Below are 27,568 nucleotides of genomic sequence, written 5' to 3'. Positions count from 1 at the left end.
TTTTGGTTTTGACCCCTCAGACTTTGTACCGTTGATTACAGATTAAAAGTGTACAAATGTGTTGTTATTGATGTGTTCCCATTTGAATATTGTTCACAATAAGAAGCAAAATAAATAAGATGTTTACAGGATCATTTTTTTATACGAAAAACTAAGTGATGCGTTTTCTATGACGCTCAGTTTATTTCGATCAATTGGGGCACAATTTTGATCCAAGCTGTTCCTACTCTATTTGCCAACAGTGACCCGACAAAAAGCTTGTCCCTTTTTGTTCCGGTTCTGAGTTCTCGATGGTACTAATAGTTGTAAATGATTTGAAAAGACAAACACTTTATAAATGTTAAATAGATTTATTGAATTATAAGTGAAAAGTAGGATATGTACATAGTAATAACCATGATTTAGCAATTGTTTAATCATTATAACAGTACAAATGGAAATCCAATTATCCAAGTATAGTGAGAATAAGAACAGCATTAATAAATATTCAAAATGCGTATTTGCAAATTCGGCAAATATTTTACAATGAAAACAAAAATACAAAGAAATATGTAATGAACATATAAAGCAAAATTTAAATAACGAACAGAAAGGCATACATTTATATAAATTTTGAAATCTAATTTGCGTATAATGTAAATTAATTAAACTGCCAATAAATTAAACTGGAAAAATAATCGTAACAGTTAAAAACCCAACAGAGAAAGTTGTAATACTTTCTGCGGTAAATATGTATTTAGTACATAAATACAACAATGAATGAATATTAAAATGGAATATACATATATACTACATATTTTGGTACATGGAAGAACAGTCAAATTACTGAGTGTGTTGCATTAAAGATTTGATCGTGACCTTCCATATTTCAGAGGTGCGCTTAAACATTCAGTGGTCCATTATGTCATTATGATGACTCAATGAATGTTTCAGCGACCCGGTCCGTTTGGGAAAATAAAGAATAAATATTCTTTAATTAATTGAACCGGTACCTAGCTACAATAAAATGGGTCCTATACGAAAATCGAAACAATAGGACATACACAAAGCAACAATATATAATGAAATGAAAATTTGACTAATATTACATATATACATTTAACAGCTCGATATCATCCTAGAGTTCTGAAAAGATAACAATTATAAACGTTTAAAATATATGCATTTTGAAGGCTACAAATACAGTTTTTGCCAAATTGACGTTACTTCCGGTGATAATGAAAATCTGAAATTACTTGTATGAAATCATAATTGGTAAAAGGTATCAAACAGTGAAAATTTTATGAAAATCGAATAATAATTGACAGTTGTATGGTCCAAAAACCTTGAAAAGTGACCTGTTCAAAATCGTCTATTTCTCCGCAACTGACCAAGTTAGAAAGGAATTTGTGATATCTATATGATCGTATGGGTTCATTCTATTAGTTGATTGGAATCAAATATCAAAATTTTAAACGAATAACAAATACAACTCATTTGAATAAATTATTTGTTTCGAAGGCTATAAATACGGTTTTTGCCCAAATTACGTAATTTCCGGTGATATTGGTAATGTTGAATTGGTTTGACCTAGTTAAAATTGACATTACGCACCAAATGGTGTAACTTTTATGAAAATCTAGTAATGATTGACTCTTAACAGTGCGCATCTTTTGGATAATATCAGATTTGTAAAAAATAATATTTGCTTTCAAAAAGTGGTACCGGACTGTCAATATTGTAATTTTTGCTAAATTTACGCGTCTTCCGGTTCCGACAGGAAACTTTACCGGTAACAAAAAAAATGACATTTTGAACCACGGAACATATGAACTAGGTTTTATACAAATCGAACAATAAATAATTAATGTAGGACTGAAAAACTGAATTAGCCAATGGCGGCCAAGGAAAATTACGGAAACAAAAAATGTTGACATTTTTGTTCAAATCAGATGACTCTTTAACCTTGGTTAAAATGTCATATAAAAATATTAATAAATAAAAAAGTTTTTTGTAAAAATTTAAATTTTCAAAATTTGGCGCCTAATATCTTCCAAGATTTGTCGAAAATCAAAAATCAAAAGTAACATAGCTATGTCCCCTGTTTCTGGCTATGTCAAAATGCATCATATGCTAAAATGCAATGATTATTGTTAATATTACGGCAATATTTCAAAAAACGACATTTTCGGTGATTTCGGACATTTCGCAGAATGCCGGAGAATGCCGGGAATAGCTTTAATCTCTAAGTCACACCCACTTTCCCAGTAAAACAGAAGACATTGTATCGATCCGACAAGAAGTTGCTGAGATATAAGCAAATTGGAAAAAAAAAATAATAATAATAATAAAAATAATAATAAGAATAATTTTAACAAAAACAATAGTGTTTCACACAAGCTACGCAGTGTGAAACCCTAATAATGATAATATTAAGATAATGTAACAATTATAAAGAATCATAATGTGAAGATAACGTAAGAATTGTAAATAATTATAATATTAAGATAAGGTAACAATTTATAAAGAATGATAATATTAAGATAATGTAACAATTATAAAGAATGATAATATTAAGATAAGGTAACAATTATAAAAAATGATAATACATGCATTTAGATAAGGTAACAATTATACAGAATCATAATATTAAGATATGGTAACAATTATAAAGAATACTAATAGTAAGATAAGGTAACAATTAGAAATGGTAACAATTTATAAAAAAAAAATGGTAGTTTTAAGGCACTATAACAATTCCAAATAATATTATGATAAGGTAACATTTATAACGAATTATAATGTTACGATAAGGTAACAATTATAAAGAATTATATGTAATATTAAGACCTGATACCAGTTTTAAAGAATGATAGTATTAAGGTAAGGTAACATTTAAAACGAATTATAATGGTAAGATAAGGTAACAATTATAAAGAATGAAAAGGTAACATTTATAGCGAATTATAATGGTAACACAAGGTAACAATTTATAAAGAATGATATTATTAAGATAAGACACGGGTATAATATAACATAATTCGCATTTAGACCTGTGTTATTGTGCATTGTACGTAATGTCTATAGTTTATAAACCAGGGGCCTGTTTCACGAAATTTTAACTAAGATAAAATTTAAATTTTAGTAATTTGATTGGATAATATTAGATTGATTTTAGTGCTTAGCCAATCAAAATTGAAGTATCTACTAAAATTTGGATTTTATCTTTAGTTAAGATTTCGAAAAACAGGGCCCAGTCTATTTAGATAATATTGTTTATAGAGGTTATAGCCCTATGTAGTAAAGCATATTGTTTCTAAAGGTTATACAGCCGTCTATTATCATATTGTTTCTATAGACTCATATTTATAATCCACCCTCTCCAATTGTCAATTAAAATACAACTATGCGAACTCCCCGTTGACGTAAATACAAACATACACCTTAGGTTAGCTATGTGAACTGTTCAGGTGATAAGTGGTATCAGATGTTCTAGATTTAATATTAATTATAACATAGTAAATAACATGATGATTATCTGACAAGTATAGTGTATACATAGCGAAATATGTTATAATCAATATGTTTTTATATGATAACTAACTTAGTTATGACTGTTTTGGTATAGTTTTGATTTTTCAAGATAGAGTTTTACTAGAAGATAAGGGTTAGTTAGTCTAGAAGAGTACGATATTTACCAAGATGTTCCCATTACAACGCAGTAATCATTAATGCACCAAATACAAAATATATAGCACCACAAATAGTACGTTATTTAAACCGTTTAGTTTCCTTTATATAGAGAATCAACAAACATACTTTCTTTATACAAGATATACAATTTATTTTATGATTCAATTTTGGTCTCAAATGTTTTATAAATAATTAATTATTTATTAGATATTTATTCACAGGACAAGTCCATAATTAACCCGGGCGGTTGTGATTTTCAACGGATTGAAACAAGATCGCCATTTAATAATTTATTTTAAAATTGGGTGATTATTTCTTTATTATCGTAACAAGGGTAGCACTGAAAATCGAGACTTCGCTATTCTTCAAGCGTGGTTTCCCCTTGTCAGTGATGCAGGACGGAGGGCCTGACAAGGAAAGCTGTCTAGTCGTTCGGATGGGACGAAAAACCGAGGTACCGTGTACATATTGGCGTGCACGTAAAAGATCCCTCGGCAGTTGGAATTCGATATAAGAGTAGGTCGTAGCGCCGCTGACCAGGCAAAATTACCTCATAGCACATTGTATGGCGTATGCCCGTCTTCATTAGCCCTGTTTAGGAGCAGAACAGTAGGACGTTAAACCCAATTTCATTTCATTTCATTTCATTTCACGAGGAAACACAAGAACCCGAGAAAACCTAACAAATTGTAACCTAGCGTGTTTTAATACATTCGGTTTGACAGGTGCTCTAGATAGCATAATTCACTCGCGTTTAGTTGTTGTTAACTGTGGGAGGAAACAAAAGATCCCGAGAAAACCCACCTTACTTCTTGTCACATACAAGTGTTGGATTGAAACCACGCCATTTGACTAGATGACAGACATTATTACCCAACGTACACTTGTCAGACCATTCTTCCAGAAAGTGTAGATACGTATTTTCAATTTTTTGGCCCCCTTCAGCCCGGGTTGGCGTCAGTCTGGTTAAAATATAGATCTATATTTCGTTTTTTTTATATACTTTCGATGGCCTACACTACAAGAAGATCTGACCAGTTATAGTGGGAGTTCAATTCAGGGGTCAAACGAGCGGTTTTTGACCCCATGGCTTCAGACATTGATTAATCGATCAGTGTTGACGTTTCTAGTGGTTTACTCACAGTTCCGTACATTAAAAGGTCAATAACTCCCGGTAACAGACCGTTTCATTGACTAATCCCTCTCATCATTCAGAAAACGTCTAGATATCCTAGTGTAGTAAAGACATGTAAAACGAAATTTTGAACTATAAAAACGAAACGAAATAGGATCTGTGTTTTAATCAGATTGGGTTGGCGCTTAATTAATATTAAAGTTGGTGCTGACGTAATATTAACACCATTTCATTTAATTAATATAAAAATTAACAATACCACCGACCTGACACGGGATATAGTTCTGATGTAATTCTTAAAATTGGCACTTTGATTATGTTTACTATCATAGCAAATATTAGCCTAAATGGTAAATGACTTGGTAGAGCCCATCTCGGGGGGTTGGATGGCTGAATGGTTAGAGTGCGCGCGCTGTATCATAAAGTCTGTCATTGAGTCGACTAGCGTGGTTTCGAATCCCCGGTTGTACGTGACAAGGAGTAGGGTCGCCTGTCCAACCTCGTGGGTTTTCTCCGGGTCCTATGGTTTCCTCCCACTGCTAAAGACCCCTACGTGCAAGCGAATTATGGAAATAAAATTGAACCATATGTTAGTCCCGAAATGACCTAGTTTGTGTCGAGTGGACGTTAAACCCCATTTCTCTCTCTCTCTCTCAGAGCCCATCTCAAACCTACAGTGATGTCATTTACTACAAGTTGTGAATCTTTCTCATGTGAATTTTAAAAACATCACCTTGATTTTGCGTTTAAATAAATAATGTCTAAAATCATATTAGAAAAAATATTAGTCTAATTCAAAGGAAATAAATACCTTGGTAAAATGATGAACACATCTTAAACGCCCATGGATGTTATTTACTATAAGTTGTAAAATAAGACTTTATTGATTCTATCAATGGAAGCAAATATATACGAACATGGCTGCAATGACATTATGATCACCAGCTGAACTGGTACCATCTTTAAACAGGTATTGTCTTCACAAATTCTACAGTGTCATAATAACCAAGGGACTGTGCACGTTTAATACAGGATGACTTGTCATATTCATTTAATTTTGCTCCACGAGACAGCAAGAGTTTAATCTTAACAATCCGCCGTGTTTCTGAACTGCAGCAGCTGTAGAATACTGATATGTTATTGTACCTACCAGCCATATAATTCACATTACAATTACTGTCTATTAAATGCTCTACCACTTTTACCGTACTAAATGCACATGCACGGTGCAGTGGTGTGGTGTTCTGGTCATCAATAAAGTCTAACTTAGCTCCATTACTCACCAAGACATTCATCTTTTCAACCGCTTGTGGTGCATCTTTATAACAGCAATAGAATAATGGCGTCCTATTATACATACCACTTACACAGTTCACATTACAGTTATTATCTATCAAATACTGAACAACATCTACTGTACTTAGACAGCAAGCTGCATGTAACAGGGATGTGTTATCTATATCTGTAACATCTAACTTAGCTCCATTACTCACCAAGACTTTCATCTTTTCAACCGCTTGTGGTACATCTTTATAACAGCAATCGAATAATGGCGTCCTATTATACATACCACCTACACAGTTCACATTACAGTTATTATCTATCAAATACTGAACAACATCTACTGTACTTAGCCAGCAAGCTATATGCAACAGTGATGTGTTATCTATATCTGTAATATCTAAATTAGCTCCATTACTCACCAAGACATTCATCATTTCAACCGCTTGTGGTGAATCTCTTGCACAACAATAGAATACTGGTGTTCTATTATACTTACCATCTACACAGTTCACATTACAGTTACAATCAATCAAATACTGAACAACATCTACTGTACTTAGCGAGCAAGCTATATGCAACAGTGATGAGTTATCTATATCTGTAATATCTAAATTAGCTCCATTACTCACCAAGACATTCATCATTTCAACCGCTTGTGGTGAATCTCTTGCACAACAATAGAATACTGGTGTTCTATTACACTTACCATCTACACAGTTCACATTACAGTTACAATCAATCAAATACTGAACAACATCTACTGTACTTAGCGAGCAAGCTATATGCAACAGTGATGAGTTATCTATATCTGTAATATCTAAATTAGCTCCATTACTCACCAAGACTTGCATCTTTTCAACCGCTTGTGGTGCATCTCTTTCACAACAATAGAATACTGGTGTTTTATTATACTTACCACCTACACAGTTCACATTACAGTTATTATCTATCAAATACTGAACAACATCTACTGTACTTAGCGAGCAAGCTATATGCAACAGTGATGTGTTATCTATATCTGTAATATCTAAATTAGCTCCATTACTCACCAAGACTTTCATCTTTTCAACCGCTTGTGGTGCATCTATTTCACAACAATAGAATAATGGCGTCCTATTATACATACCACCTACACAGTTCACATTACAGTTATTATCTATCAAATACTGAACAACATCTACTGTACTTTGACAGCAAGCTGCATGTAACAGTGATTCGTTATCTATATCTGTAACATCTAACTTAGCTCCATTACTCACCAAGACTTTCATCTTTTCAACCGCTTGTGGCGCATTGCTATAACAACAGTTGAACAGTGGCGTTCCATTATCTTTATCTACACAGTTTACATTACAGTTATTATCAATCAAATACTGAACAGCCATTAAAGTGCTATATTGACAGGCATAATGCAATAATGTTTTTTTGTTTGTATCTAGAACATCTAACCCTCCACCTTGTAATAAACGTTTTCTAGTATCTGGTATTCTGGTTTGATCAAATTCGTTCATTGTATTATATATAGTTTTATCAAATATAAGTTTAGGTAAATCAATTGGGGCTAACAGGAAGATATTAACAAGCGTTATGCAGGAAGTATAACCTCTAAAAACAAGTAGCTTTACTTTATGTACAGCGTCAAATTCAGAAAAACAAGCTCTTTCTAAGGGCGTTTTACCATCGTTATCTACTATATCTATACTATCTTTATACTGGTTTAATACTGACATAAATTTATATATATCATCAACATACGCTGAATGGTGGAGTAGAAAGTGCTTGCTGGAATCTTCAATCTGGTTTTTTGTTTCACCCGTGGTTGCTTCGACGCCATCTACAAAAAATGATAATAAATATCAACAAGGGCGTAAACGAGTATTGGGAGAGAAACGTTTGATTAATACCTGCCAATATTTTGTTTTCGTTGGCAGTCTGAGTTGGCACTCGACACAAACTAGGTCTTGCGCTTGCGCTTAGGGGTCTTTAACAGTGGGAGGAAACCGGAGGACCCGGAGAAAACCCACGAGGTTGTACACGCGATCCTACTCCTTGTCAAGTACAACCGGGGATTCGTAACCACGCCAGTTGACTCAATGACAGGCCTTATGATACAGAGCGCACGTGCTAACCATTCGCCCCCACCCCCAACAGGATCTTTAGCTATGCATTATCAATATAATGGTATTGGAGGGTGGCAGATGGTTGATAGCTGGGTCTTAAACGTTAGCTTAATGACATTCAGTTTCTAAAACGTGCCAGCCAAATTAATATAATAAATGAAATGGGGTTTAACGTCCTACTGTTCTGCTCTGACTGAGCTAGTGAAGACGGACATGCGCTATACAGTGTGCTCTGGTGGCAATTGAATGTTAACTAAATGGCATTACATTTGAATATCAAGGTTTCTAAAATGGGTCAGCCAAATTAATGTGGCGGAAACATGTGTTTCATCTTTGCCGCTGCTGGGAAGGGCGATAAGACGGGGTGTGAAGGTTTACTCGGATCTCACATCGTTAACTTAACAGTGTTGGGTTTGAAAATTATTGTTTCAAATATGGGCAAGTCCAGTATAGGATCTAGACGGGACGTCGAAAGTGGGGCGAATGCCCCCCTCCCTACCCAACACATTTGGGGGACCCTACACATTCAGGGTTGAGTACAAGATTCAGCAGAATTAATACGATTGACTGGGTTCGTAACATGATCGATTATTATAATATATTATTTTATCGGTGACCATTAAAAAGGGGATGGTTGGGATCCATAATTTGAATGAATTTTGAAACTTATGTTATTTCATTTTTGTTTATTCAGTTTTCGTTAGGAGCTCAGAACATACCTCAGAATGCACAAATCTGTATTTCAAAAGTTTGTGGGGAAGACCAATAACGCGAGGGAGGGGAGGGGGGATTGCTCCTCGCCGGACCTTGGACCTTACGTTATTTTCTTAATGCGGCCATTGACTTGTTCCAGATCCCCTCCCCTCCCACAAGGTTCATTGGGCCCAAGTAAAACAATCATTGAAAATCAAAATTAAGCGGTTACTCTTCACTTTAGTTGTCATCAAAGTTAGTCATCATGATCTTTTGTTTCATTTTCACATTCAGGTTCATAGGTAGCGGGGGGGGGGGGGGCAAGAGGGGCACGATGGTCGTTGGTTTCGTATTGCGTCCATTGGAAAGGGAGCCAAAGGCGCCCACTGGGTAAAGGGTGCCCGATTTGCTCCAAGGGAGGCAGCTGCCCCTCTTGCACCCCCCTCCATAGCTACGAGTCTGACATTTACACACAGATATGTACAAGACAACTCCGGGGAGGTTTCCCCATGTCAGTGGTACAGGATGGGAGGGCGCTATAAAGGGCGGTGCCCATTCGGTCAGATGGGAGGGAAAACAATAGTTTAAACAATATTTGATTCAACAAACTGAATTGGATTGAATAACACAAGTTATCTCAAAAGAGTGGGATGGGTAGATAGTAGTCTTGATCATACCCCATATATAAATAATTCTTACTGGTAGTATTGATCTGAAAACTGGTCAATTCTACCATCTATCATAAAAGCCTACATTATTTATTAGACAGTGAAAACTGTATAACGAACCTGTTTGGTATTTAGTTTTTCCTCGTTCAGGTTGTAGTAGAGGATTCTGCTGGAGAAGAGTTATATTTTGTTCACAATATTTTCTCAACTCATTGATTTCACGCTGGAGTCGTTTGATCACGCACGTTTTTCTAGTTTTACCAAATCTAGTTTTGGTCTTGCTAATGCGCCCCCCTCTGATACATGTATTTTTTTGTTTACCTGAAAAATAATAAAGGCTTATAATCTGTCTTATGTTCACCTGGAACAGTAAAGTTTAAAATAAAACTGAAGAAAAACAGACGGGTTGCAGAATCTAAAGATTGTAAAATTCGCTAAGATAAAGCCCCGCACCCCTCAATGGTTCCCAACACCCGCAAGGTATGTATCAATAAAACAAAAAAATAATAAAAATAAACATTAAATTTACTGGACAGCACATGGCGGGTATCGTCTTTCTTGGTGTGTAGAAAGGTTTACAAAGAAATATTGAATGATACTCGAGATCCGATCCGGAAATGACACTCTCCCCAAGATCAGACATAAAATAAAAGTCCTCACTTAAAAACGTGATTGGTGAGTTTCAATAATTCGTACAAAAATACTGAATAGTGTTCGAGTTGTTCTCTGGAAATAGGAACAGTATAGGCCAGGGGAATAACAATAAATCCATTAAATCCAGATCAAGTTACGCGAATCGACATTTTCCATTGTGACCACTCCTTTATGTTAAATCCAGATCAAGTTACGTTCGCCTGTGCGACCACGCCTTTATTTTAATCCCATGGTCGTTTAGATGGGTACTACAAATGATATCTTACCTAATGTATCTGCTATAGGTCCAAAACCCTTTTCTCTTAATGCCTCTAGGAATATCTGATAATAATCACCACATTCCGTCATTAAGATGTCCAATAGCTTTGCTACCCTAGGTCTACCGGTCTCTGTATTAAGTATACGGGTTTTTCTGTCGAGATCAAGAACACCTTTAGAGAATAAGTTGGTGATCAGGTCGTCGGGATTGAACACATTGTCGAGAAAGTACTCGTAATGGTGCTGCATTCTCTCAGAGTCTTTACGGGGCATTTTGAAATTACCGGAAAAAGACGCCATTGTTCTCGTTTTATTTGCTGAAAGATAAACAACGTCTATAATCACTAGTTGTAATCGAGATAAATTCTCCAAGATCTCATCGGGAATGAAATGAAACCGAGGCTCCTAATGCATGAATCCCTCAACAATTTGGTTTCAATTAACAATATACTACAGCTATTTCCAAAATATGGACGTAGTTGATTCCTTTATAAGTCTCTTCTACTCTTATTATATATAACCGAGTTGCTCATATAATTAGGCGTGGTCTCTACTTGTCAGTAGTGCAGGACAGTATGACAAGAGACAACGTATAGTCGTTCGGGTGGCACGAACAAAAGAGGTCCCGCGTGCACGTAAGAGAACCCTTTGCTATTAGAATCCGGTATAAGAGTAAGCCATAAATAACCGGGCAAAAAATTTCCATTGTAGCGGACTATCATTATAGTATAAACGGAGCAGAACAGTTGACGGTTTATTTCATTTCGCATACAGTTAAAGATTCGCCAACTAACTTAGTGTTCTCAGCGTAGCTAATTGTAGACAGCGTCAGTTTAGCAGTGCGCTACATCGATCAAGCTCTCAGACCGCACGTCATACCACATTTCGCGCGCCATTGAAACAACAATTTCCAGCATTACAACGCCCGTGCCCACACCGCCAGAGTTACTCGGGACTTTCTACGTACAGCAGAACGGTGTCAACGTTAAGTACTGGCCAGCCCTTAGTCCGGGCTTAAACCCGATTGAACATCTTTGGGATGAAATTCAGAGGAGACTTAATAACGTCGTACCGAGACCAAACACAGCCGATGGATTGCACCAGGCTTTTCGGAGAGAGAAATGGTGTTTAACGTCCACTCGACACAAACTAGGTCATTTCGGGACTAACATTCGGAAACCGGAGGACCCGGAGAAAACCCACGAGGTTGGACAGGCGACCCTTCTCCATGTCACGTACAACCGGGGATTCGAAACCACGCCAGTTGACTCAATGACAGGCCTGATGATTCAGCGCGCAGTGCGCACATGCTAACCATTCGGCCATCCCCCCCGCCCCGGCTTTTCGGAGAGTGTGGTACGACGTTGTCTTCAATCGTCTGGTCCACTCCATGAACAGACATTGCGCTGCTGTTATTGACACTCGCCGTGGACACACCAGATACTGATGTCTTGGAATTGTGATGAATTAATCACTAATGTGTCAACATACTGTTCACAAAAAATTGCTTTGATCCATTTAGTAAGTCGTTTTCTACAATGATTTGATTAAAGTGCCTCTCTGATTTTGAAATCGTACTGACGTGTTTTTTTTGGTTTTATTTTGCTGTTTAGTATACATTCATATTACATTATTATATGCAATGCGACCCATTTGTGTCGATTTCTAGGTCCCAAATATTAGCGATTTAGCTCCTTTAACTGTCGCTTAGATACTACATCCATATTAAAGGTAACCCCATTAAATTGCAAATCTAAAAATACAAGTACAACAATAAACTAGCATAGTAACGACCATAATAGTAGATACAGGTAGACTGCACTACACGCAAACCAAGTCCGTAAGACAAGCCTGTGGACAAACAATACACCAATAGAAAAATCAAATCACGTGAACGGATCCGGGGGCTAGCATAAAGCTGTCATGCCTATAAAAGGTTATAAATGCAGTTTTTATTTTTAATAGAGGTATTATAAAATCTGTTTTCATTACGGTTTTCTATTTTGGGTAATAACACAATGCAATTCAATGAATTCAATGTTAAGCTTAACAAATAACATAGAAATAATTGAATATTCTAGCCAGGGGTAATTGTATGAAACGTGAACTTGAAGACATTACTGGGTTGTGCACTTCAACGAAAGCGGTTTTATGTTATAAATAACAAAATCTCCAAAGAGCAGAACGGCTAAAAGATTATTTCATCGCGATCTTTAATTAATACATAACCATTGATTCATGTAAACTCCCCGGGTAATACATGTCTCGAGATACGGTTTGACAATGTACGAATTTTTCGTAGTCGTCATTGTTTGTATGTAGTGCTTCTGCATGACGATGAATGCACAAACCCTGGCTTCACCAGTCAACGGCTCAAATGGTGGCTTTGTAAATAAGCATAACCCATGCAACATACATGTATCAATGTTGGTTGTAATCTATTGAATGGGTTAGGAAAAGAAATCATTTATATGAGCAAACATACCAAATTTCGTTTAGATCCATCAAGCGCATGATAGAAGGAATCAAAAATATTGAAATTTGCTCATTCAGCCATTCGGAAGAAGTTGATCTTTAAACCTGACATTATTTTACATATTGACCACTGATAGACCTAGTGGCCCATCAGTCCACGCAAATCATCCAACACTGGTAGTTCAGGAATTTTAAGGACTATCCTGGAACACCATAGTTCCGTCAAGAAAACAAGTTACCTATGGTCTCTAGCGTATATCAATCATAATGACTTCGGCGAAATCATGAATGATATTGTCAAAATCATCTTGTTTACCACGTTAGTCGTCGGGATAGGGTGGGAGGGCGATAGCCATGAAGGTGGCTTATAACCGGGATATACGCCTCAATTCAACAAATCATAATCTGAATTTTCAAAATTACTTACAAAATTCAAAAACATATCCCTCGCAGAGTTTACTCCAGGTCCCCTTTCCACCCAGGTTCAACCAATTGAAAGTCCGATTGCATGTCTGTACAGTTTACATAAACTGGCCCCCTTGCGGTAAACCTGCTCAGTGACGTCATTTGAACAAATCTATATTAACAACACCAAGCGGTTGAAAATGACTAATGGAGGACAAAAAAAGTAATGACATAAGCCCGACGGACTTAAAATAAAGCTTTTGTCAAATAAACATGCCAATGAAATTTTTCAATTTTTTTTATCAATCATATCATGACCATTAGCATCAATTAGTGAATATACCATTTGAAAAAAACCCCCAATAAGACTGGCACCAACACCTTCAATGGCGAATCATGAGGAAAATGCTCATTTTTCGGAAACGGAATAAGTTAGAAGCTATTTTCGATATCAATTGTGTGATCGTATACATATACCCCATTTGTTGAAAGTAAAGATCGTGGCTCATTTGGAATTTCTACAAATTATTGGAGGGCTTAAAATACTGATTCTGTCATTTCGTACAAGCAAAATAACAATAAGAGTACTTCATACAAACGTGGGGATTCCTCGGCAATTGCTCAAGTTTGAAACTAATTGTCACACAGGTTCTGTTTGTGAACATTAATGCAATAAGTTTATAAAAGTTTATAAATTATATCGAACAACAATGATGCTTAAAGTAGTTTAACACTTTGAAATCAAAATGGTTGGAAAACGAGACTGAATTTTTTTTATCTGTGGCTTACCTGATGTAAAACATGTTCTTATGACAATCGCCACCAACAAAAAAACATTCCATTTTATTCACTAAACTAATTTATAAACGGGGCTTCCTAGTATTTTAAGAGGGAATCAAAAGTTGGCGATTCGTGTTTTAGCTTAAGATATGTGTAAATACAGTATAACGAGAACAGAATTTCCTGGTTGTACCCGTCCTTATAAAATTTGAAAGAAAAAACAAAAACAATGCCTACTTACTTGGATTTCAGGATCTCCTATGCCATTTCAAGTTATATTAGCTTTTATGTACACCAACAAAGTTATGGCATATTCGTGTGATCACCGCGTTCTTTAATTTCTTCTGTAAGAAACGAGATGACTCAAGTGGGTCGAGTATGAATATTAACTTTATTACAACGAAGGTGTCGCTATATGCGTTAGCAATGAATAAATAAAATAGGGCTTTTTGCAAAGCAGGTATTTATATCGTGTTATAGCTAAACGTGAATTGTGGCTGCACAATTGTAGGCCTACAACAGGATTTGCATAATACATGAATGGCGCAGAGCTGAAATGCCCGAAAATTCACGTTCACCTGCAACCGAATTCCCGATATTGTAGAAATGGGACATAAATGTAATGCCGAAAAAAATCTCGTTTCGAGGCTAGTAGCCCACGAGGACATATTTATAGGCGGGCGCAAGCGTGTTTCCTGCTACTCCTGCCCGTGAAAACTTTATCTTGATCAGGGGCGGATTGGAGCCGGGAACCGGTCCCGTGTCGGAGCGGCCCCTTTTAACTGACCGCGAAGCCCGGATGGGGGGTCCGGGGGCTCCACCCCGTGAAAATTTTGAAAAATGAACTCCAAATATGCGATTTGGTGGCATATCTGATTATAACCTCTGTCAAATAATATATCTCATGAATCGATTAATTTCGGCCAAAACCCCAACCTGCAAGTAATTTACAACCATTCGCTGGGGCCTTGACGGAGTGGGAGTGGACATGCATAGGAGTACGGGACACAATTCATTTTTTAATTTTGGGAAATGGAAGTCCATTATTCTCTTTTAAAGTAAAGAAGTTAAAAGATGCAGATGATCCCATCCCCTTATTCAAGATTTGGCAGAACAGGCGATTTGAAAAAAAACGACGACTGAACCAAACGTTTCTATAAACCATAGGATAATGATGACTGTAAATCCGTTCTAAACGAGCGAGATCGTATCTTTAGACAACTGAAAGAAATCCTACGTCAAGCAAAATGTCTTTGTGGCAAGAAAATGTCTCAAGAATGCCCGTACCACACCCACGTTGGTATCGGACAGTATTCGTAGGATAAAGGGTAAAACTAGTGCATTCTTAACCATACGTAATTAGATGTATTGCTAGTTATCTGCCTGATGATTTTAGTATTAACTTAACCATACATAATTAGATTTGTTACTAGTGAACCGCCTGATATTAATTATTAACCACACATTAGATTTGTTACTAGTGAACCGCCTGATATTAATTATTAACCACACATTAGATTTGTTACTAGTTAACTGCCTGATATTAATTATTAACCACACATTAGATTTGTTACTAGTGAACCGCCCGATATTAATTATTAACCACACATTAGATGTGTTACTAGTGAACCGCCCGATATTAATTATTAACCACACATTAGATTTGTTACTAGTGAACCGCCCGATATAAATTATTAACCACACATTAGATTTGTTACTAGTGAACCGCCCGATATTAATTATTAACCACACATTAGATTTGTTACTAGTGAACCGCCTGATATTAATTATTAACCACACATTAGATTTGTTACTAGTGAACCGCCTGAATTTTAATATCAGGCGGTTCACTAGTAACAAATCTAATTAAAATTATTAACCACACATTAGATTTGTTACTAGTTATCCGCCCGATATTAATTATTAACCACACATTAGATTTGTTACTAGGTATCCGCCTGATATTGATTATTAACCACACATTAGATTTGTTACTAGTTATCCGCCTGATATTAATTATGAATCATATATAAATAGATGTATTACTAGTTATCCACCTGAAATTAATTATTGAGTCTTTCTTATGGAAAGGTATCGCTGCCAATATTAAATGCTCTGCTAAAATGTTTTTCCATTGATTACGTGTAAAAGGTACAATGTACAAAGTCTTAATACCGGTAATGGAAAAGTCAAAATACCTCGAAGGGCGAAGTTAAATGTAAAAGCGTGAAGGACAAATGGGATGTGGCAGAGCGCGAATGTAAAAATGTATTGAGAAAAATGTAAAATGTAGACACGTCAAAAAACACTCTTTTCAAATAAAACATTTGTCATTTGGCACATTACAATTTGACGTTTTACGTTTAACTTTGGCCTTAGAGGTATTTTGACTTTATCATTACCAGTATTAGGACTTTGTACATGGTACTTTTTCATATAATCAATGGAAAAGACATTTTAGCAGAGCATTTAATATTGGCAGTGATAAACTTCCGTACTTTCTTGCATATCCTATTTTTTTTCATATGATTGGAGTTGTGGGTCTGGGGAAAAGAATTATTTCGGACATCTTCTTTTCGGTGAAGAGAATTCAAGAAGCGGTCCACTACAGAAAATAGTGGTATTATCGAAGGTGACGGCAATAGAAATTTGTAATTCGATTAGAATCTTTTCGATCTTACCATTCTTTAGAATGATTTGCAAGATATTTGATTACATATCTCAATATGATTACATGGGAATACAAGAGTAAAAAAAAAAAAAAAATGAGCTAGCCGTTTGAAACCCAGATCTATCCTCCAATACCAATCCAGACTTGTCAAGATCATATTCTTGATGGAAACGCGGGACAGACTTCGCACGCTCGCCATCTTTCCTGCAGTATTATTAGTTCTGGGATGAAATTTACCTTGGACGCTACCCTGCAGAAGGCATTGTGTCTTTACTCAAAGGAAACGGAATCAAATATGCCTACTTATAGACCTTGCGTCTCCTATCTATGCTTCATATTATTTGCCTCCTCTGGCAAGTTTATCAGGAGCGACTTGTCTGCGATATCACCCAAGGTGGAAGCTGACGTTAAGCCTTAAGACCGAACGCGCTAGCCGTTTGAAATCCGTCTATTGAGAAGTGGTAATTAGTGTTCTGAAACCTATAATCATGCGCTGCCCAATGTCCAACACCCGTCACTATTTGATGTAAGTTCGTTCTGTGTGTGATCATACTATTGTTCGTACTTGGTTTTATTTTATATATATATATATCAATAGTAACGGTTACCATGTAAATTGGGGGGTTGGATGGCTGAATGGTTAGCGTGCGCGCGCTGTATCATAAAGTCTGTCATTGAGTCGACTGGCGTGGTTTCGAATCCCCGGTTGTACGTGACAAGGAGTAGGGTCGCCTGTCCAACCTCGTTGGTTTTCTCCGGGGCATCCGGTTTCCTCCCACTGCTAAAGACCCCTACGCGCAAGCGAATTATGTAATTAAAATTAAACCATATGTTAGTCCCGAAATGACCTAGTTTGTGTCGAGTTGACGTTAAACCCCATTTCTCTCTCTCTCTACCATGTAAATTAACACATTTAAACCCTCCACCATACCATTTATAACATGTTTCTTTAGCATAGCAAATTTAAACTTTATGTGTTGACAATAATGTAATCATTACTCATTTCAAAATAAATATGTATGCGGATTTGTCACGCATGAATACAACCCCCAATAGCTGTTTATTTATTATTCACCTTCAAAGTTGACAAAAGCTTTTCAATATAGACTTGGGTTTTTCCTCAGTGAATACAATTTACTTCTACATGCATTAAGCAAACGGTTTCTTTGAATCGTAAAATCCCGGAGAATACACATTTTGTTGAACAGGCAAGGACAGGGCCTAGTCGTTCGGTGCAGAAATGTATAACGTCAAACTTCATTTCATTTATTCACAATCGAATACATCGGTTCAAAGGCTAGTAGTACCCGGTTGGTATTACACTCCATAAATATGTCCATAACAACATATATTTTTTTCAAATTACACCCTGCTTTCATGCAGGAATTCGAAACCTTATATGTTCTCAATGTTGTGAAAAATATTTTTTCAAACAAAATATTTCAGTGTATTTTTATGTGTGAATCCATCTCCGTTCATCAAAAAACGCGAGAAGAACGAGAAAGTTCCCTGGAATTTTCCAGTGTGGCTTCCCCTTGTCAGTGGCGTGCACGTAAAAGAGCCCTTGGCATGTGAAATTCAAAGTAAGAGAAGGGGGTACCGCCAGTATCGGGGAACAACTTCCTTCATGGCACACTGCGTGACGTACACCCGTCTTTATTATACGAGTCTGTGCAAAACAGTAGGACGCTAAACCCCATTTCATTTTATTTCTAACAAGAAATAATCGTTATTTTTACCATATTAAGATCAATGTTAAAATATTTTTTTATTGACGTAAAGACATTTAGAAATCAAGATGGGTATAATACAGTGGTTCTCAACCTCTTTTTGCTAACGGTACACCTTGGAACACATGAAAAAATAGCGGTACACCTAGCTAAATATACTCTTCAAAAAAAAAGTAGGGATATTCAGAAACAATACAAAACCACGGAAATGCACTGCTGTTTTTATTAGAGGTAACCAGTGTATGTTAAGAAAGGGCCAATAATGGACGTTTTTGATTTTTGTGTTAATAATAAGTAATTGCTCCACCAATCCTCAGATATTCAGCAAATCGTCGTGGCATGCTCCTAATCAACCGTCCAATCACGATTTGGGGCAATTTGACTCACTCCTCTTGCAGTGCCACGGCCAATTCTTGCAGTGTTGTCGGTTGACGTTGACGTCGACGAACACGTCTCTCGATCAAATTAAACGTAGCACACTAAAGCAAAGATACGCTAAACAGTAAATCTTATGCAAGAACCGATAGGAAAGCAAACATGGATAGGATAAACCAGCAAGCGACAGTTTTCATCAACCCTTCCTTGAAGTGTCACATTTGACAATGAACCCCTCCCACGTGTATGGCGCTATTGCGTGTCGCATGTGCAGCTTAGTGGTTCTGTTGGGATGATAAGTTCTTCATCTGTGAACATACTCTCAAAGCATGTCAAGTGTCCATGACTATTTATCATATCACAACCTGCATAGGTATTTGCATTTCAATATCCCCTACTTTTTTTGAAGAGTATATATATGAAAAATATTTAAATTTTGCAAAATAAAAACATAGCAAGTCAGACGGCAGACAACCGTAGATAGAGACTTATCATGGATCATAGACACATAAATAGAATGACTCAAACTAAATTAAGAAAAACACAGCTATGAACTTAGTGTGTTACGCGGCACACTGGTTGAGGATCACTGGTATAATATAATCTTCATTTTCTTTGGTGAAACAGTTTATTAGATATACTACTTATTATTACACCCGGACACGTTAAAGGCTGGTTTTTACATGTTTTCAAGTGTGAGAGCTAAATATACGCATTATGAATACAAGGGAAATGTTTTAAATTGGAGATTTCCTCGAACTATTGTTATCTCATATAATAATACTACTTTCGGACACGCTAAAGGCTCAATACCACTCTTGTTGTAACTGAATAATATGTCCCAATCTTTATTCTGGTCAACAAATTGTACTATTTTACAATATTCCAATTAATTGGTGATACAAATTTCATCTTAACACACCTAATTTAAAAAATTGGAAAAATTCAACTAAATGATTTGAAAAGCCTAACGTAAACCTTTTCAAATGTGACTTGGATTTAAAAATATTTTCGAACCCTCTGGACAAGTAAAATAGGATGTAATTGATAATTTACACAACAGGTAGGACACTTAAACATCTAATACTTAGAATAAGGCTATTATTTATTTTCTGAAGCTGTCAAGCCAGCAAGAGTGTTATTGTCCCTTTACAGTAGCTAAGTCTCTAACTCAATATCATCCAAAATCTTCAACATTGAAAACACGATTTATTTGTCAAATTAAATCAACATTCATGTTGTGATCTTACCGGAAAAAGATGGGCTTTTGATATCCAATATTTAAGACAAAATAAACACATTGCACGAAATCAAACGGCGTATGTAGACTGGAATAACCAGACGCTAGAAATTTGCACTCGCTTGAGACTGCTGGCTTATTTCGCCGAACATAACTGATTTGAAATTTTAGTAAAAGCGGAAACTATTGAATGTAAATAAGTTTATATACATTCATATTACAGTATTATATGCGTTGCGACCCACTTTTGTCAATTCTAGGTCCCAAATGTTAGCGAGTTAGCTCCTTTAAGGGTGGGTTTATAAATGTTTTCAAGTGTGAGTAGCTAAATATACGCATTATGAATACCAGGACAGGGTTACGCTTGTGTTAAGGTTGTGTTGTAGTGGTGTATAGCTGGTGTTCTTTTTTATGCTTTAACCTGAGCCTCTAAATTTAATACTATAAGTTTTCACACCAGGGTATACACTAGTCCAGTGTTAACACTGATGGAAAATAAAAAAAAAAAAAAAAAAAAAAAAAAAAAAAAGAATTTTTTTTTAAATATGTCACCTTTTGTTTCCTGCCTTAACGTATTCAATTCTTTTCTAACTATCATGTTGCAGATGCGAACAATTGGAAGCTTTACAAGATTTTGAATTGCGTACAGACCCTAACCAGTAAGGTTGATGAATATAGGTTAGCCGCGAGGTCTTCTGTAAGCTGCCATCTCCCAATGCTACTTTATTAGGTTGCATATTGTTAAAATACTTTTAAAAAAAACTCGACTGCGGTTTTATCATGTGCAGCGCCGGGGCTACCACTAAAGATGTGTCTCACCACGAATCCCAGGGCCCTTAATCACGAAAACTTAAACTAAGATACAATCGAAATTTTAAGAAATACTGCAATTCGATTGGCTGACCAGTAAAATCAATTTGCATATATCCAATGAAGTTGCAGTATTTCTTAAAATTTCGGTTGTAACTTAGTTTAAGTTTTCGTGAATAAGGGCCCAGGTCCACAATATATAGAACCAGCGCTCACCCTGTCGATGGCCATTTCTGCCAATTGCGATAAAAATATAATTTTGGCGATAAAATATGCAATCTGGGTATAATAAACATTCAGGATATTACATGATTTACCACTTTGGCAAAAAAAGAAGAAAAAAAAGCATCTCCAGCATGAGATGGGCATTGTATTTTAACCATGCATTATGCAAGAGCTAAATCTGCCTATCGCAGGTCTTTCTTTAGGCCTGAAATCTTATCTAAATTATTAATTAGACATTAATTAACTTACCCAGACCACAATCAACTCTCGATGTCAAGGCTAGCCTTCGATATCGACTGGATTAGAATCCTATATGCTGCAAACGCTCATTGATAATTAAATCACAACAATGGATAATCGAGACTATGCTTTTTAACGTACTAACTTTAGTAATGATGAACGAGGCTAGGCGGAAATTTAAAAAGCTGATATCTCGGTTCATAGTGGACCAATTTGACTGAAATTTTTAACAAATTACCGTTACATTATCTAGTTTTTAACTATTATAGCGAGAACTGTCAGCTCTTTATCTAATTTCCCATAATGCATCTTTAACAATTATACTATCAACGTACAATACTGAAAACATATTTCTGCCATCGGCCATCTCTAAGGTTGGCAAATTCAATTTATTGAGGAATTTTATGAATCTGTCCGAAATATCAAACAAAAAAATCAGCATCTTCATGTGCAATCCCAAATGCATGGGCTGAATGTCTCTATGTATAATATTCAATAGACACTTCATCATTTAGTCTTGGGGATCACGTGGCTAAGTGGGTAAGACGCTAGCTCGCTAGTCTGGAGGTCGGGTGTTCGATCCCTGCATTGGCCGAGAAAGTTCATCCAGATTTTCTGGCGTGGTTCTCCCTTGTCAGTGATGCAGGACGGAGGGGCTGACAAGGAAAGCTGTCTAGTCGTTCGGATGGGACGAAAAACCGAGGTCCCGTGTACACATTGGCGTGCACGTAAAAGATCCCTTGGCAGTTGGAATTCGATATAAGAGTAGGCCGTAGTGCCGCTGTCCGGGCAAAATTTCCCTCATAGCACACTGTATGGCGTATGCCCGTCTTCATTAGCCCAGGTTAGGAGCAGAAAAGTAGGACGTTAAACTCCATTTCATTTCATTTCATTTAGTCTTAAATTTCCTTTCTGGAATTTCTCGTAAATCAGTAGATCAGCGATCGACATTTGTTTGCCATTTTGTTTTGGCCATTTGTAGCTAAAAACATCATTTTAAGCCTGAAAACTAAAACTGAAAGCCTTAAAAAATTCCTTCTTGTCGTCTACTGTTTCACACCAGTGTTGATATAAATGATTTGAACTGAGATTTTTTGTAACTCCTAGGGTTAGTGTTAGAGTTACCTTTAACAGGATAATAACAAAGCTCCTAGCCTGATTATTTTTTCAGGTAATTTGTTTTCTTAAATCGGGAAATTGATATTGAAAATATGGACAAACTTAGAGGCCCAGGTATAAGTTAGTGTTTGGGTAACGCAGATACGACACCAGTGTTCATGTTGTATACATAATATATAATAATATGTTGGGTTGAAGCAAGAATGTCGTAAGTGACAAAATTTGCGATTTCAATATATTATTGATAGGTGATGACCAACTTTTCAGATGAGCATGGTTTTGCCCGTTATGTTGTCACGGAAACCGGAAATCTTGTGTGCAAAATTGTGGTAAGTGAAAAGTTGACCAAATTCTTGGAGCAAAAATGTAGTGATATTTTTCATTACCAGATTGTTATAAGCTGAATTTGATTTCATGATAAAACATCAATGTCACATAGGGTATGAGGTCATCAACAGTATGATGTCATAATCATTATAATAATTATATTAATTCTTACTATTTAAATGTATTTGGTCGAGTTTATTTATCTTTTATTTACTGGGTCAATGTGAGTTTTTGGTTACTTCCTGCATTTACGACAATTTTGCACCAAACTTCTAGGCCGAAATGTGTTGGAGCAAAAATGTCGTAAATGAATTTTGGCTATGAGCCAAAAATTTATACAAGGCCCTGACAACACTCAATCACTCGAAATGTATTATAATAAATCAGAGATATGAATCTCATCTATACTAATATTTATGACTGTCGTTTGTCTGTCTGTCTGTTCGGGGTTGGCGGCTACACTAGGTCTGCCCCGAGTCTGAAATTTGGGGTATAGGGGTAGCTCGGACCGGGGAGTAACATAGGCCAGGTGGCGTTAGTCTACCACTTCCGGTTTCGGAGTTATGACCCCCGAGCGAAGCTGGGTATCTTGCTAGTTAGTAAATAAATAATGACAAGGAATCGTCATTTTTATTTAAATCTTTAAATGCAATTTTCTCCATTTTTTTCAAAATGTCACTTACGACATTCTTGCTCCAAGCCAACGATTATTTAACACACCAAAGACATTAACCCATTGACTTAAAATACAGCAGGAGTCACAGGTTGAGTTAGCACGGCTTTACACCAGTGCTACACTGATCTAACTGGTGTTAAACACTACACCACCTTAACCCAGGACTTGAACTGACCCAATGGTTTAAATTGTAGATTAATATTATTATGGTTGAAGGCTGGCATGCTTAGAGTTACTTCACTCACTACTCGTGTCGTCCAGGTTTGACTCCCGATATCGGAATAATTTGTTTTTCCTCTCCGTCACAGGGTAGTCAAGTAAAAGATGCCTCCCAAGCGGGCAATTAAACCCTGGTCTCCTGAGGAATCCTTGCAGATTGAGTCCCATTCTTGCGTGATTGTATCCCATAAAACCTGATAATGTGTTTACCGGTGGCTCAGTGCCATATAAAAATATTAATATACATGGTGGCTAAAATAGTAATTTGAGAGAGAGAGAGAGAGAGAGAGAGAGAGAGAGAGAGAGAAATGGGGTTTAACGTCCACTCGACACAAACTAGGTCATTTGGGGACTAACATATGGTTTAATTTTATTTACATAATTCGCTTGCGCGTAGGGGTCTTTAGCAGTGGGAGGAAACCGGAAGACAAGGAGAAAATCCATGAGGTTGGAAAGGCGACCCTACTCCTTGCCACGTACAACCGGGGATTTCGAAACCATGCCAGTCGACTCAATGACAGACTTTATGATACAGCACGCGCACGCTAACCATTCAGCCATTCACCCCCCACCCCCCAGTAATTTGAGGTTTGTGTTAATTTATATTCAATTTTACGGCTGACAATAAAAAGTGTTACATAATCTACCTTTGAAAGTCTAATTTAATATAAATTGCTGCATAAATGAAATAAAAATTTTTCCACATATATCTACCAATCCAATAAAGTCTAATTTAATATACATGTAATATGTCCCCTATAAAGTCTAATTTAATATAAATGCAATTTGTTAAATATATATATATGTCCCCTATAAAGTCTAATTCAATATAAATGTAAATGCAGTTTGTTCCACACATATATATATATATATATATATATATATATATATATATATATATATATATATATGTCCCCTATAAAGTCTAATTTAATATAAATGCAATTTGTTGCATATATATATATCTCCCCTATAAATTATAATTTAATAAATACAAAACTAATTGTTCATCTACCTTAAAAATTCTAATTTAATACAATTATATTTTATACTTAATATACTTATACTTATAAAGTATACTTAAAAGGTGTAATTTAATTCAATACAAATATACTTATACTTATAAAGTATACTTAAAAGGTGTAATTTAATTCAATACAAATACAATTTGTTCCATATTTATATCTATTCTGAAAAGTCTAATTTAAAGGGGCATTAGGTAAGATTAGATAAAGAAATGAAATGAAATGGGGTTTAACGTCCTAGTGAAGACGGACATGCGTCATACAGTGTGCTATGAGGGAAATTTTGCCCGGACAGCGGCGCTACTGCCTACTCTTATATCAAATTCCAATTCTCAAGGGATCTTTTACATGCACACCCATATGTACACAGGGTCTTGGTTTTTCATTCCATCCGAATGACTAGACAGCTGTCCTTGTCAGGCCCTCCGTCCTGCATCAATGACAAGGGGAAACCACGCCAGAAAATCTGGATGAACTTTCTCGGCCAATGCAGGGATCGAACACTCAACCTTCAGACTAGGGAGCCAGCATCTAACCCACTTAGCCACCGTTACCCCAGATTAGATAAAGAGATTCTGTCAAATTGCTTCACTCTGAACAAAGATATTAGCGATTCAATTTTAGTCTAGCCTCCAACATCATTACCAACTTTGGTGTGATAATAAACCAATCAATTATCCATTTTATGTTAAATTATCCATCACAAACTGTATTCAAATCCACTAAACATCACTGGCTAACAATGACATCGAGAGTTGATTATGGTCTGGATCGGTTAATTAATGTCTAATTAATAATTTAGATAAGATTTCAGGCCTGAAGAAAGACCCGGAATAGGCAGATTTAGCTCTTGCATAATGCATGTTTAATATTAATACAAATTGTTCCCTATATATGTAGTCTATAAAATCTAATTAATACAAATTGCTACATACATCTGTCAAATTTGATATAAACACAAATGGCTACATATGTGTTTTTACATGTTTTCGTAAAGTACTATTTTCTCTAAATGATTTACTACAAACATCACACTTATAAGGTTTTTCACTTGTATGTGTCTTAACATGAGTCTGCATACTTATTCAACAAGGACGTTACTCAAATATCTGTTTTATTTTTACACATGTGACGGCGTTAAGGACTATTCATTTCATTCGTGCAAACCAGTGAGGTGTTACAATAGTTACATAGAAGATGTTAATACAACCGCCTTATACGCTAGCTTCTAACTATCACGATTCGCGCTAGGAAAACGCGTTTGCGGCTGTCAAATTGTCTTCTTTTTTTGCGGGGGGGGGGGGTACTATAAGGTAAGCTCCACTGTTACCCGATATTTTTTCGGGCATTTCAGGGTCTGCCCCCTATGCTGTAAAGATGATATAAACTGACCAGTGACTGTTTGAAAAAATCTGTTTTAACAACACCAAGCAGTTGAAAATTACTAATGGAGGACGGACAGACGAAGGACAAAAAAAGTAATGACATAAGCCTGACGGGCTTAAAATAAAGCTTTTGTAAAATAGACATGCAAATAAAATAGTTCAATTCGTTTATATCATGACCATCCGGCATCAAATGGTGAAGATACCATTTCAAAAAAAAAACCCAATAAGACTGGCACCAAAACCTTCAATGGCGAATCATGAAGAAAATGACCATTTTTTGGAAACGGAATAAGTTAGAAGCTATTTTCTATATCAGTTTTGTGATCGTATACATATACCCCATTTGTTGAAAGTAAAGATCGTGGCTCATTTGGAATTTCTACAAATTATTGGAGGGCTTAAAATACTGACTTTGTCATTTCGTACAAGCAAAATAACAGTAAGAGTACTTCATACAAACGTGGGGATTCCTCGGCAATTGCTCAACACGGGCTCTGTTCGTGAACATTAATGCTATAAGTTTATAAAAGTTACGAAATTATATCGAACAATAATGATGCTAAAAGTAGTTTAACACTTTGAAATCAAAATGGTTGGAAAACGAGACTGAAACTCAAAATGACTAAAACTTCCCTGTTTATTCTTATCTGTGGCTAACCTGATGTAAAGCATGTTCTAAAGCCAATCGCCACCAACAATAAGATTTTATTTTATTCACTAAACTAAACTAATTAGTAATTTCCAGTTCCCATTAAGAGGGAATCAAAAGTTGACGATTCGTGTTTTAGATTAAGATGTGTAAAATATAAGAGAGCATAATTTCCTGTTTGTACCTTTCCTTATAAAATTTGAAAGGAAAAACATTGTCTACTTACTTGGATATCAGGGTCTGCTATGCCATTTCAAGTTATATTAGTTTTTATGTACACCAACAAAGTTATGGCATATTCGTGTGATCACCGCGTTCTTTAATTTCTTCTGTAAATAAACGAGATGACTCAAGTGGGTCGCGTATGAATATTAGATAAAATAGGGCTTTTTGCCCTACAGATTGTGACGTAAAGCAGGTATCAAGTGGGTCGCGTATGAATATGAACTTTATTACAACGAAGGTGTGGCTATATGCGTAATTACGCAAGAATAAACAAAATAGGGCTTTTTGCCCTACGCGTTGCAAAGTAGGTACTTATATTGTGTTCTATATATAGCTAAACGGTATTTTTTTGCTGTACATTGATACAGGATGTGCATAATGCATGAATGTTGCAGAGCTGAAATGCCCGAAAATTTACGTTCAACTGCAACCGAATTCCCGATATTGGAGAAATGGGACATAAATGTAATGCCGATAAAAAATCTCGTTTCGAGGCTAGTAGCCC

The 27,568-nt window shown here is 36.0% G+C and overlaps 1 protein-coding gene across 3 annotated transcripts; it reads right to left on the bottom strand.

Moving 5' to 3' along the window:
- Nucleotides 1-337: 337 nt before the first annotated feature.
- LOC126824131 (serine/threonine-protein phosphatase 6 regulatory ankyrin repeat subunit C) lies at nt 338-27,219 on the bottom strand. Of its 3 annotated transcripts, XM_050553314.2 has the most exons (5): nt 27,065-27,142; nt 14,386-14,488; nt 10,493-10,801; nt 9,693-9,893; nt 338-7,925 (listed from the first exon to the last, which is right to left on the bottom strand). In XM_050553314.2, exons 3-5 carry the CDS (start codon nt 10,782-10,784, stop codon nt 5,770-5,772), a joined length of 2,649 nt encoding a protein of 882 aa, XP_050409271.1. In that variant the 5' UTR covers nt 10,785-10,801; nt 14,386-14,488; nt 27,065-27,142; the 3' UTR covers nt 338-5,769. The 3 variants fall into 3 exon arrangements, with proteins under 3 accessions (XP_050409271.1, XP_055957428.1, XP_050409273.1); XM_056101453.1 differs by lacking the exon at nt 14,386-14,488 and having other exon boundaries at nt 27,065-27,219; XM_050553316.2 differs by lacking the exons at nt 14,386-14,488; nt 27,065-27,142 and adding an exon at nt 13,387-13,538.
- Nucleotides 27,220-27,568: the final 349 nt, after the last annotated feature.

Source organism: Patella vulgata, chromosome 1 (genome assembly GCF_932274485.2).
Source record: "Patella vulgata chromosome 1, xgPatVulg1.2, whole genome shotgun sequence".
NCBI lineage: Eukaryota > Metazoa > Mollusca > Gastropoda > Patellidae > Patella > Patella vulgata.
This window is presented reverse-complemented; position numbering and strand designations above follow the sequence as displayed.

Bases quoted from the DNA above. Each gene is read 5' to 3' on its own strand.
- LOC126824131 (XM_056101453.1), bottom strand. From the start codon at position 10,784: ATGGCGTCTTTTTCCGGTAATTTCAAAATGCCCCGTAAAGACTCTGAG. The intron at 9,894-10,492 runs GTAAGATATCAT...ATTATTTTTCAG, and splicing joins ACCTATAGCAGATACATTAG to GTAAACAAAAAAATACATGT. The intron at 7,926-9,692 runs GTTCGTTATACA...CATTTTTTGTAG, and splicing joins AAAAACTAAATACCAAACAG to ATGGCGTCGAAGCAACCACG.